Source organism: Nomia melanderi, chromosome 10, assembly GCF_051020985.1.
Source record: "Nomia melanderi isolate GNS246 chromosome 10, iyNomMela1, whole genome shotgun sequence".
Taxonomy (NCBI): Eukaryota; Metazoa; Arthropoda; class Insecta; order Hymenoptera; family Halictidae; genus Nomia; species Nomia melanderi.
In genome coordinates this window covers 7,223,339-7,237,633 of record NC_135008.1, presented here as the reverse complement: position 1 = coordinate 7,237,633, position 14,295 = coordinate 7,223,339, and the positions used below count along the sequence as shown (strand labels likewise).

Genomic DNA, 14,295 nt, shown 5'->3' with positions numbered 1-14,295 from the left:
CGCGAATACAGTGTACTGAAGTAATTAGCGAAACAAAAATAAACGAACGCCAAAGATATTAACATTAAGCAGCACATTAATTCACTTACGTAATAATAGTTTCAAAATTATTGAAATTCACAATGAAAATGTCGAGCTGAAGATTAAACGAATTGGTCAACAATTAGGAAATTCTTTCCTACGTGTACGGTCCATCTAATAAAGTTCTCTCGTCAAACACATTGCATCCTCCAGTGGTTCGAGTCGATGTTTACTGAAACTTCTTTTAGCGAATGATCCGTTCGATACGTTGTTCCGCGAACTGTCTCGAAACGAACAAAATGTGGATACATAGTGTATTAGAAATAATAATGTAGGAGTAAACTAATTTTAACCCTTTGCGCTCGAGAAGTGCCTCTCGCTCACCACTTGATTTCACACAGTGAAACTATAAAATTTGATATTTAATATTGTACCTCGTATAACGCACCAATTTGGAAATATTGAAATAAAATAGCATCGTTCCTCAATGTACGTGTGATTCCTCTTCGAGTTAGTTTCACAAAATATCGTCTTTATCTCATCAGAAAAAGTTCAAATATTTCTAGTGAAAAACTTCCGAGTGCAAAGGGTTAAAAGGCAATCGCGACTGTTAGGAGCGATCGGCGGTTAAACTTATAAACAGCAGTTATGCGTTTTTGCGTTCCCTCTCTTTTGGCCTGTCTCGTGTTTTTGTAAATCGGTGGTTCGGCGACAGCAACGGCGAGTGTCGCATATTCAGGATATCAACAAAAGGACAGGTGAACGACCTCAAGGCTGAGCGAGAGAGAGAGAGAGAGAGAGAGAGAGTGTTAGAAAATGAGTGCGATAACCTCTGCGTGTGTGAACGAATGTATGTGTGAGGACTGACCAAAATAAAAGAAACGGAACAGGTCAGGAGAGTTTCAGTTTTAAAGAGCCCGATTTAAGAAAGAGCATTGTAACGATTACCGGCTAAATAAATTAGTTAGTTAATCTCCGCAATACGCTCAATTTTATAAATCCCTCATTAGTGTATTATTATATTGTTATATCGTTATATTATTATACTGTAATACTATTATATTATTATATTGTAACACTATTATATTATTATATTGTAATACTGTTATATTATTATATTGTAATACTATTATATTATTATATTGTAACACTATTATATTATTATATTGTAATACTGTTATATCATTATATTATAATATTATTCTTTCATTATATTATTATATTGTAACACTATTATATTACTATATTGTAATACTGTTATGTTATTATATTGTAACACTATTATATTATTATATTGTAACACTATTATATTATTATATTGTAATACTGTTATATTATTATATTATTATATTGTAATATTGTAATATTGTTATATCATTACATTATCATATTATCATATTATATAAATACATTATTTCACAGTGTTATTGCGTGCTGAAAGAGGCCTGCACGAAACTCAAGGGCCAACCGCAGCCGAGCGGCAAAGCATTCACGCCGGTCCTCACATTCGTGTTGAATCCTAAATCCATCACGATGGGTCAGCTGTACGGCGAGTACGATTTGAACACGCGAGAATGGTGAGTGATCGACAAAGCGCAAATGGCTACTGGCTCAGCCCTTTTCCTATCGCAATTTTATTTAAATAAATTTCAGCAAATAGAATCAGTTCCCCGACCGGGCTACAGACCCAGACGTTCGACTATCCAATTCAATTAAACGTATAAGTGCTTATTACGATAAAACTCTCTTTTTATTTCGCGATTCAAATCTGTTTCCATTCAATCGGAACTAATACTGACAATTTTACATCTACCGTTTATCGTTCAATTAAATCTGCATTCACGTTATTCCTCTCTCTTTCTCTTCTATCTGTTGAAATCGTGGAAATTATTTCCTACTAATTAGCGTAGTCGTGATTTCTGGAAATATTCCACCCTGTGAAATTCAAATAGCGTTTCATAAACTTTATTAACAACTATATAATATATTTCGTGGAAATTATTTCCTGCGAATTAGCATGATCGTGATTTCTGACATTACTCGACCCTGTGAAAGAAATTCGCGGTACTTCGCAATTACTATTAATTTCCCTTCGTTATTCCCTTTTTTCCCCGCTTGCCCTTGTTGTAATGAGATTTCTTTTTCCAATAAATAAACGAAAGTATCCACTGAATTCATGAAAGGAAAAAGAATCGTTTGCTCTGCGAAGAAACAGAATTTCCTCGAAAATGAACGTTTGCAAACGGGAATCAGCATTTTCGTTACGTCGATCAAGCGACATTGATATTTATCGAATCCATTGAAAAATCTTTATCGCAAGTCTAATTTAAAATTGTAACAATAAATTTCTTTTGGTTCCGTTGTGCATTTATTTTAGTATTCAAGTAAAACTATTCATTTCTTCAATCACAGTACAACTGAAACCTGCCATTTTGTCGGGTGCGGTAGTTCCAACGTTAAACAGTCGAAACAAGTTAGATGCTCGAGTTAAAATTAACACCCCGTATATATTTCCCTGTGATTTCCTATGTGTACAGTACAATTGTTACAGTTTCCCGGTAACGCAAAAGCGAGTTCGGTACGGAACTTGACTAGCAAAATAAAGACGCGATACGGCGCATCCGTGTCAGCATTGTTTCCGTCGGTCCTTTTTGGAATTGAATTGTCGGGCGACGCGAATCAGATCTGCCTGCGCGTCAAGGAAATTCGATGAAGCGGCGTGCACAGGCTGAGCGTGTTTCACGCTGGCGAATTCGTTCGGTCGGTTCTAGAGGCGTCTACTATTTGCGATGGCAATTTTCAGTGAGGTCAACTGACATCACTATACATAGAAAAACTCGGATATCATATTGTTATGTAATATATTTTAAATAGATGATCAATTCGAATCAAATTTTATATTTTTCTCAATACTGTGGTAATTAGCGAAGTTGCATAGATAAGTGTCTTTATATAAAAACGAGATTTCTCGTTACCAGTACGCAATGCGTTAATAAGTCCCGCTCGGAATTTCGAAAGTCCGTTGTGTAAAATTCTCTCTCAAGTACGGTTATTCGGGTATTGTTTGAATCCACCGTGCTCTCCAACTAATGCAAACGAAATGTTCGAAACCTTTTAGACACACAGTACGCACAGTACAACAGAACGAATGTTGTTCTCCTTTCATTCGCAAAAGTCTCGTTAATGCATTCCGCTTTGTGTTACAAGGTTGAAACCTGTTGAATCGAGTTGCCCTGAGGATAACAATTATACAAATTGTATAAACACAGGAAATAAGTATAGTGTTTACTATTATTATAGATATTGATAAGGTAGGTCTTCAGTAAAAAGAGAATTAGGAATAAATATATGTATTTAATGAGATAAGGAAACAATACGGACAACACGTAAAAAAACAAAAATGTTCTTCACGCTGTCTCTCACCAAAAAGTACCCCTCGCATGCATTCCCACTCGCTTTTAACACACACCCCCATTCGCTCTGTCTTTCTCACCCTTGCACCCTACTCGCATCTTTCGTCCATAGTCAAAACTCACGCAGGCACGTACACGCTTTTCTCATAGTCCAGTCGCTCAGTTCCAGACACTCTTCCTCGTATTCTTTCAGCCACTCGAGATTTTCTAAACGCAGTCACACTATTTTCCAAACATCCCGGCGTCGGTCCGTCGCAATACGACCTGGTCGCCCTTACGCACGCACAACAAACCATTCACCTTACAATACTTTAACCTACGCTAAATATTCTAGATACTACATAAGGATAATAAAATAATTGTGTTTCATCATTTCGCAATTTCAATTATCACTTCTAGGGAAAAGAACGTGCTGAACAAAGTATTAATACTTTCTCTTAGACTGATACTAGTAACACTTGGTTTAACCCTTTGAACTCTGTAGACTCCAATATTACACTCGTTATATTATTGAATATTTTAATGAATCTTAAAGAAACTACCCTAAAACTATTAGATTTTCCACACATCCAAATTTTGTACTAAGAAGGAAAATAAAAGATCGAAGAAATGTTATAGCATTTCTCATTTTCGCTAGGAATCCTATAAAAATTGGTTGCAGTTGCTGATAGATTATAAAACAACCTGGAATGCTTAGGGTTAACACATTCTGTTCGCCAGTAGTGAGATTCAAACTGTGAGATGATAAAATACAATTATCTTTATTGCTTGTATATAATCATACTTACATTTGTAGATTATTTTGGAAAATGATTATACGATCGATCAACGTATTTATCGTTTATGGTATAAACTATTTAAATGGACGTATTAAGCTTATCGTTATTACCATTCGCAAGATATTTAGTATAATCCGTTTCCATGCAATTCGGGATTAATATTCACACGTAATGGTCACTTACTACTAACCCACGATTGGTACATGGATGATGGAAGCGTTTCCTGATTTAATCATTGCGAGTTTATTTTTGATGATTTTCAATTCAATTAAATATTGCATTTCAATCGTCGGTTTTAATTCGACGATTCCTCGAGTCGAGGAAAACGTCTTGGGCCTAGGGCAAAAACAGCAGGCCATTTTCCGTTAACCCCTTGACCTATGACTTCTTACTATGATACGGCTACTTTATCATTAATAATTTCTTGGAAAAACAGGAAAATTCCAAGCATATATTATGCCTATATTTCCTTTTAAGTGTAATAATTGATTACAGACGAATAATATTTACTTTGAACTCGAATGAACTGAGTAATATATATATTTGTTGAATCATGTTGAAAATCTTCACCACCTTCTCACTAATTGTTCTAAGACAAGGGGTAACGTCGCCATACATGTTACAGACATCGCTACAAGAGATGTTGCACTCAAACCAAAGATATACTGTACGTTACTCACGATAGTCAAGCTATAATATTTTCTTCGATCCAATAAATCTTCTAAACAAAATATTAGGGAAATGAAACTGAAACGAAATTGACTTAGCAATACGCAAACTGAACTGCAAATCAAGGTCATAACAGACACACTTCGAGTTTCTATACAGAAATTTCAAAAAGTCAACCTAATAGCTCGTCTTAGTATTAACACGTTCGCTGCCAGCGCTTATTTCGTTGACGGTCTCCTCAATTATAATATTTTCTTCAATCCAATAAATCTAAACAAAATATTAGAGAAATGAAACTGAAACGAGTCATTGAGTCCCTAAATGTAATGCCGTAGTTTGTAATTTTGAATAACAATACTGTAGGAGGAATTTTATTTGAAACAGTATAATTATTTCATGACAACTCACAATAAAACAATCCACAAATCAAACAACTCACACACTATTTATACATTCAAATGCTCTTGTTTCACTCGCACACTTTCTAGAACATCCTTTTATTACCATGCATTAACATCACGTACATTTGGGATACATTTGGAAAAGTACATCTCTAGATTCATAAAAAACGAACATTATTAACATAAAAATCAATATAGAAAAAATCAATTTAGTCTAGAATATTCCAATGCTTTGAACATTCATTCAAAACGCGCTCACACGCACAGTCGCATGATTCATCTATTGCACACACATTCGTCACTCATCAATATATCTATTCTCATACTCAAATACATCCATTCCCAAAACATCTATAGGATTAATTACATTTTCGTTATGTAAAATATATCAGTACGACCGTCAGAAATATGTGACGCCAGTAGCGAACGCGTTAACACGTTGAATGCCGTGGGGGTCACCGGTGACCCCAACCAAATCGAATTAAATTTTGTGCAACCCTGACATCAGCTCTCTATACCCTGTAGGACCGACGGAATTTTCTCGACACTGCTCAGAGCCGGAATAGCGGCTAACGATGCGAACAAACGATGGTACATTTTCGATGGACCGGTGGACGCTTTATGGATCGAGAACATGAACACCGTGCTCGACGATAATAAAAAGCTTTGCCTGACGTCGGGGGAAATTATGAAGATTCTACCGACGATGACGATGATGTTCGAGGTGGCCGATCTTAGGGTCGCCTCGCCGGCCACGGTGTCCAGGTGAACCGGAAACATTGGGAAATCTAACGATTCCTTACATTTTAATTAAATTTAATTGGTTCGTCGTTATTTTTTAATTTACCTGGAGCAACTTGGCTAAGCTTCTGTTGAATTTCACGGTATCACCATGATTTAAATTATTTTAGTTACATTTTAATTATATTTAATTCGCTTCTCGTTAATAATCTCATTTGATTAACCTGGTTGAGTTCCAATTACATTCTTCTGCGTCATCGTTCTTCGTTTAATTTGGTAAACATCACTGAATTTTAATTATATTTCCCTGGGTTAGCGTTTTTAATTTAATCGGGCTAAAGAACATTCTAGATATATTAATTCCAATCAATATCATTTGTGGAAGGAAGAATTAATTGAGCATTGATGCTCGTTAGTTGTTCTTTGAAAATTTCCAGAATACTTGCACACATCAATTTTATATGAATCATCGAGAATGAGGATACCGACAGGAAACTGTATGGTACACGTGGAAATTGTACATAAGTATTAACTCTCGATTAATATTTCTTCTAATTCATGTTTCGCGTGTTTTCATATTTCACTATTCGCGTGGGAACGTGGTAGTCCGGCGAATTCTTCGGACGGATTTCGAATTCCGGATCGGTCGGATCTCGAGGCATCTGAAGGTCCGAGATTAGGGGATTCCTTTCCGTGGTCATTTATTATGGCCGACATGCTTCCTCATCGTCGACTGGCACCCGTTCATCGTGTCTCATTTTTTATTCGACGAACGGTGATTGATGCGACTCGCTGATCGATTCCGCGGGAATCGATTGTGTGTACACAGTGTTCCTCCCCCAGTATCGGCAACTGGAATAATAATGCGTTCACGCCAGTCCGTGGACATTCCAAAGTTACGGATGACGCAGCGCAAAGCAAGATGAACGAGCAAGGAAGAATAACGCGACTCGATTCGATCATTGATTAGAAGAATTACTGGATTTTTTGGAAAAGAGTTTAACACTAGAACTACCGGACGACTCGAATTGACCCGTTCCAGCATGTTCATTTCGCGAGTATTTAAACTATGAAGACGCTTTCGCGGGAGATCGTGAAATAAATTTGTACAGATACAAGAGTAGGGAACCCTTCGAATCTCATCTAATTTCTATAAGAATACTTGGAAATAAATCACTCTAATTGCCGGCTAGTTCTAGTATCGGAGAACAATAAGAGTACCGAATAAGATAAATTAATGACAATTTCGTACTCGTTCGATGTGAACAGCAATCGATATACACCTGACCCTCGATTTACGCTAAAGTCCGTTCCACGTGGGTTCGTTTTACGCGAACGAAAATCAAGAGAAAAGTATTGAAGAGAAAAGCTGGTATAAGTTTTAGAAATACATAGTTAGAAAGCAAACGTATATTTTATTCTCTGTTACTAAATTCAGATCGTGTAAAAACTACGACTAGTGTTCCAATTGACCGCGTAAAAAATAGGCTTGCATGGAAAAAGACAATTTCATAGCCGAGTCGAGCATTTTATGAACAGATGCAGTTACTCTCATAAAATACGAACCAGTTTTCTGTCTTAAGATATTACTGTAGAGTTTCTCCTTTTTCCCTTTCGGAATGAACAGAATTCGAGTTCGACCAGCGAACACGGTACATTCGAAACGAGGAAGTTTAAAAAGAGGAATCGTTTCATCTCCCTTCGGCATTGATCCCTTAACTGAAGCGAGTATTTGTCGAGCAATCGAAAACGTTCGTCGAATAAAGCGTCCATTTATAAAATCAAATGATCGTTCTCCGAACGTTCGGCGCGCCATTTACAAGCAACGATTGGATACCCGTTTGATATTCGTTTTGAAGGATAAACGAGAATTCCTTCGTTCAATATAAACCCACCGATATGTGTGCGTATATACTATTCGCCTCTCGCGTTAGCTCCATTGACCAATAAACTAAATATGCACAAGGGCAAGGAATCACCAGTCTCGGCTTTCGACGTATAATCATCATTGATGCGCGATAACGAAGGACGGAAGCGAGACCGAATGCAATGAAATGAGACCTAACCGTAGAAACGTAATGACAGAACACTCTATAGTTCCGTTTCACTACGTCGCATTCGGTTTGAAAGCTAAAGAATTTGAAATGACGTAGTACTACGTTGCCTGTATTCTACTAAAGAATTTCAAGTGACGCAGGACTACGTTCGCCGTTGTGAAAGTGTTAACTCTTTCCGGTACGATTCAATCATGAACAATTGTGCATGATAGAAGCATTTTATTTTTAACAAAGAAAACGTATTCCATTTTATGATTCACACATTTTGTTAACAGATCAACCATGGTGGTCACCGATGACCGGAACGTTCAAATTACTAGAAAACAATTACAAGAAAACTGATATTGAATTAGAATGTTTGGTAACACGAGTAACTGAATAATAGTAACACTATCAACACTATTTCCACCGGAGGTGTCAAAAGACACCTGAGATTTTCACTTCAAATTATTTTCCCAGTCAAATCATTTGTCCTGAATTGAATTTTCGACCTTTGGTATAATTAATTTTATAATCGTTACTGAAAAAGTCGAATAGTCGATTCAGAATATACGAATAAACTTGGAAAATAATTTTACTTTACAAATTCCAAAGGTGTCATTTGACACCTTTGGCAGAAATAGTGTTAATAACTAATTCTAGTATCATTAGCCTTTGTTGTGATACGATAAGTGATGTTATACGAAACGCTCTAAATTTTTATGGCAGTCAACATGTTAATTAAAAGAATATTCATTAAAGTAATCTGGAAAGGTAGTACGAATTATTACGCCAGTTTATTTTCCATTAGAAACTGCACAAATTTTGTACACGTAAAAGCGTATTACTTTTGTCATTTGTCGAACGTAACTCGTTATTGTACAGCTTGGCACGAAAAACCAATAACGAGCTGTGCTCGCCATTTCACCGCAGTGGGTTAGCCCTTTGTCCTCGAAAAGTATTCCGCCGAAAGTACTCAACAGTTTCAAAGGGTGAATATCTCTCCTAACCCCTTGACGTATTATTTACTTTCACTACTAAGCTCGTGTCACATGTTACTGTCGAGAATTTGGAAGAGCGACAATATTTTCCACTCTACTTTAACCCCTTGCCCTACAACGAGTGAGACTCGTGGTGAAGATTTTCAACATGATTCAACAAATATATATATCACTCAGTTCATTCGAATTCAAAGTAAATATTATTCCTCTGTAATCAACTATTATACTTAAAAGGAAACAGAGGCATAACATATGCTTAGAATTTTTCTCTTTTTCCGATAAATTCTTAATGACAAAGTAGCCGTATCGGTCAGAGTTGAGAAAGAAGTCATAGGTGAAGGAGTTAAGCGGAAATTTCATTTCAAGATAATACACTGATAACAGCAAAATAGTCTTTCGCTTTGATCCGTGGGCAATGAACAACATTGATTTTGTTAAATTAATCTAGAAATCTTCATCGCGAGTCTCACTCGTCATCGTATGCCGGGGAATTAATTGAGAAAATCTCCACAGATGCGGCATGGTCTACCTGGAGCCGGAAGGCCTCGGACTCGAGCCGATTATCAATTGTTGGCTGAAATCTCTGCACCGGGTGAGTGAATGCATCGCAGATTCGAGTGTTCAACACTGAAACTACCGAGCAGTCGAATTGACTTTACTTAATTTTCTTGTTAAACTCTAAGAGCGCATCTATTGAAATTTCACTTGTAATTCAGTCTGCTTATAACTGGATCAATTTGCTTAGTAACTTCCGAGAGAAGCATTGATGACCTTTCCGATAATTGTAGAAAAAGGAATCGGAAATAGGTCATTTTGACGCTCCTGCTAGGTTCGGCGTTAACTCTTCGCCGACGAGGATTTGTTGAAGTATTGAGAACCTTTCACAGAGGAAGTTAAATTATATCACAAATTTCTAATTGCCGGAGAAAGAGAAAATCGCTGATCTGTTGTTATTTGACCGAATCAATTGTTTGTTCGCAACTTCAACGATATTCGTCCTCAAAGGGTTAAACGCGGATATCAGGTACTCCGAGAATAGGAAATTCTTGGTAACCCGATTCAGTGGATGCGAATGATTGAAGCCCCGCTTGCGAATAGGCGTGCGAGGACAAAGCAACAAGATATTCCGCGCCGGTATAATTCACTTGTCAGTACCGCGTAAGTATCATCGAAACTGTGGAAGCTGGAGTGGAATGGATGCTTGATCGGAATATTTTATCGTGATATTTTATCGTCTTTGTCCGAACGTAATCTCGACCTTCCGTCCCTTTTAACACTATTTCTACCGAAGGTGTCAAATGGCACCTAAAATTTTATCTTACCACATTGCGTACCGGTAACGGGAAATCTCGTTTTTATATAAAAACACTTAGCTACGCAACTGCTAATTACCAGAGCATCGAAAAAATATAAAATTTACTTCGAATTGATTATCTATTTAAAATGTATTACACAACAATATGATATTCGAGTTTTTCTATGTATAGTGATATAAGTTGACCTCAGTGAAAACTGCCATCCGCACAATTCAGTTTTCTGAAAATTAGCCGGTACGCAATGTGTTAAAATTATTTTCCGAGTTTAGTCGTATATTCTGAATTGACTTTTCGACTTTTCCAATAACGATTATAAAATTAATTACAGGAAGTGCCCAAAATTCAATCGGGGGCAAATTATTACACTGAAAAAATAATCTTAAGTTAAAACTTCAAAAGGTGTCTTTTGACACCTTCGGTAGAAATAGTGTTAAACAGTTAGCGGTAATCGAGGATCATACTCACTACAGAGATTCCGCTATATTTCGTTACGCGTGTACTCGTCGCGGCTTCATTTCTGCGAAATTTAGTCGTACGCTTTTCACAGAAATTGCCACAGTTAACTGATTAACCCTCCGCGGATGTAGACTTTTTAAAGTACACGAAGCTCGCAACATACGAAGCTAAATTGTACACCGAATGCTTAAACAAAATAAAAAAGGGGAACTATACAGTGGTCACTTGCTATTCAAGTAACTAAATCATTCTATTTTAATTTATTTGTAATTTACTAATCCGTAAAGGAACAAAGAACTCTATATGGTTTTACATCAATTAATCTGTATGGTGTTTATATTGAAATTCTGCTTCGTTCATCCATGTATCATTACCCACGTAAAGCTTAAGTATTAGTTAACCGAACAGAGGGATGAAACAGCGAGAACTGAAAGACCGAATAATTAAACTGCGAATATCCGTGCATTGTTCTCGAGCAGTCGGGATTACGGGTAACATTGGTTAAAGGAAACTCTACAAAATTTCATTTTTAAGAATTGCACAGCAATTACTTACGTAAGAATGATTATTGAAGATTAACTTGAAAAAGAGCTTTGAAGTATCGTGGGCGCTGTGGATGTAATAAAATTGCTGTTGGACGTTATATAATAATTATGCTTCCATTTAGGGGACTCGAAACGTTCCTCGCAAAGTGAAACTTCTGATCGCTTTTGCGTCCGTAGAACATGGGCAACTTCACGGAGAGCATCGCCGAGTTAACGAGCTTTTACCTGCTGCCAGGGCTGAAAGTTTTACGTGCGAGTCTGCGAGAAATCGTGAACACAGTGGACTCCGGAATGGTGCAATCTTACATTAACTTGATGAACTTCCGGATCGGTCCCATGGTCGGCCGAGAAGGAAAACCACCGCCGTCGGCACCCTTCCAAGCTTTAATTCGTAAGAAAGTTATGCATTTTACTTTCTAAATGTCTCAGCTTTCGCCTCGTTGCGCTTAAATACACCTAAATCTAACATTCTTGGTTTAAGTCGCCACTCGATTCGGTACAGCAAAATTATGAAGTATAGTATGTAATGTCAAGTTTCGTAAGATACATTAATATGTGGAATATTAACCCTTTGCAATCAAACTTCCAAATTTTCAATTCAATATTAAACCTTGTGTAATGCATCAACACATAAAACATCGAAGTAAAATAGTTCTGTCTCTTAATCTATACAAGATAATCAATTTTGTTCATTGCGAAAAATATCGTTAATATTTAGTCAGAAAGTAATGAATATTTTTAATGAAAAATATTGTCGAGTGCAAACGGTTAAAATGAAACAGCTTCTTTCTTTAATTTTTGTACGATTCCTCGTTAAATTAGTCTCATGAAATGTTGACCATATTTCATCAGAAGGTGTATTGGATACTTTTGGTAGAAATCAACACTTTAGTGACAAAACATTGCAATTCAGCATTATTTTTATAAACATTGTTATTATTACGATTTATCATTAAATATATAGAAATATGTGCCGATGTGAACGTGTCAAACGACTTACAATGTCGAAGGAATTTCTAATATTGGGTCGTACGCGTAATAAGTAATTAAAAGTAGTAGCTTCTAGGAATTCTGAAGAATTCGTAAATTCTGTAAAATTCATTATTCGTAAACGTGACGGATAGTATTCATTGAAAACATCGAGGAAATGGTAAATGCTATTGTAACACCAAGTGACATAATAATAATACTATTGCAATTTCCAGCGTTCACTCTCTAGTACCAATAAAGGATTATGTATAAGAAATCCAGCATTTGCTTGTACTTATTACTTAGTGCTTAAAAGCATTAGAGTATTAATAGAATCGTAGCAAATTTCTTCCTTCTCGCTGTTTTCTTATGAAACTTCCTGTGCATTTTACTTACGACTTATTACTGGAAGACAAATAGGTTTGAGATTCTCGACTTATTCCACTTGACAAAAAGTCGCTCTGCTAGAAACTTGAAAAAGATGCTTTTACTTATCGAAAATACCGTTGAAGAATAGAACCTTAAGTGTTTAGAATATAATATTATTATTCAAATACAAAATGAGTTCAAACGAAAAACCGTTAGCCGATTTGCTGCCGGCGTGGACGGCTTTCGCCGCGGTTTGGAGCTTGGGGGCTTCCGTCGACAATAGCAGCCGTCGCTTCTTCAGCGAGTGGATCCGAGACGTTCAGAAAACACACCGCCACAACTTGCCGTTTCCGGAAGACGGTCTCGTCTTCGACTACAGGTATTCAGTGGCAACTGAGAATCTGTTCGGAAACACTCGTGGCAAGAGCCCGATATTAGGAACTTACTAGAAGCTTTTCATTAGAAATATTCGACAATTTCCGATATAGATGACACTATTCGCGACGAACTAATGAGAAAGCATACGTGAATTAACGCGTTGGCCGCACTATTTCATACAGTAAAATACACAAAATGAAAAATATATGATATTAAATCATTTGATTGAATTGTATTATCATTATTGCACGTTCATCTAGTTGAATGTCACGAAATTAGATAGAATTATTTGTAATATAGAAATATTTTCCAATAATCATCGTTTAATCGAGTGAACTATAGTAATTCGACTTGGTTGGGGGTCACCGGTGACCCCACGGCATTCAACGTGTTAACACGACTGCCACGGTGGTCAGCGGTGGCCGGAGTTTCCAAATTGCTTGAAAACAATTACAATAAGAAAATTGACATCGAATTAAGATATTTAGTAGCACAAGAAGCTAGATAATAGTGTAGCACGAGTACTGTAATACCAAAACATTAATAATTATTTCAAACACTATTAGCCTTTAATGTTGAGGGATAAATCTTAGTATAACGAAACGCTCGAAATTCTCGTGGCAGTCAACGTGTTAAAAAACAAAGCTATTTTATGGAAATATTTCACATATCGATGCATTATAGAAAACTTAATGTTATATATGCAGTTAGGTTTGTACTGTTGGTATCGAATAAAATGAAATTATTTTATAAACACGTTCTCCGTGCTGAAATTTCGATCTAAGAACCCGCACGAACTTTTCGCTTATATTTTCCCGTCGTAGGCTGCACGATGGCGGGTTCACCGACCCAATCGACGGCACCGAGCCAGTCCCGCCGAAATGGTACAAATGGCTGGATGACATTCCGTCGATCGTGATCACGCCCAACACGAAATACGCTGGTAAAATATAAATAAGAATAGAAATAAATGACACCTGTGTTTGGCACGCGAAAGTCCTCGACTTTCTCTGGCTGTCGTGGGTGAAAGTCTTCAGCTTGAGTATCATGATTCTTTTGTGACACGTGCGAAAATTTGGGAAGATGTTTGTTTGCCCGTATAACGCTGCAAAAATATGTTATGTATATATACCGTGATAACTTCTTTTTAAATAGAACAATGTATATTCGATTGTATAGTCTTGAATTTGTATTTATATTT

At 36.6% G+C, this 14,295-nt stretch overlaps 2 protein-coding genes across 2 annotated transcripts in view; one reads left to right on the top strand and one right to left on the bottom strand.

The window, feature by feature from the left end:
* Positions 1-615, bottom strand: part of LOC116429807 (uncharacterized) — a 39,015-nt gene extending 38,400 nt beyond the window's left edge. The window contains exon 1 of the mRNA XM_031983149.2: positions 456-615. The gene's annotated coding sequence lies outside the window, so the exon portion shown is untranslated. The remainder of the gene's footprint in view (positions 1-455) is intronic.
* Positions 616-947: 332 nt separating this feature from the next.
* LOC116429752 (dynein axonemal heavy chain 1) overlaps positions 948-14,295 on the top strand; it is a 52,031-nt gene continuing 38,683 nt past the window's right edge. The window contains exons 1-7 of the mRNA XM_076371534.1: positions 948-984; positions 1,444-1,598; positions 5,809-6,048; positions 9,575-9,653; positions 11,556-11,769; positions 12,933-13,095; positions 13,919-14,037. Of these exons, the coding sequence (XP_076227649.1) occupies positions 1,555-1,598; positions 5,809-6,048; positions 9,575-9,653; positions 11,556-11,769; positions 12,933-13,095; positions 13,919-14,037 (859 nt within the window). The 5' untranslated portion in view covers positions 948-984; positions 1,444-1,554. The remainder of the gene's footprint in view (positions 985-1,443; positions 1,599-5,808; positions 6,049-9,574; positions 9,654-11,555; positions 11,770-12,932; positions 13,096-13,918; positions 14,038-14,295) is intronic.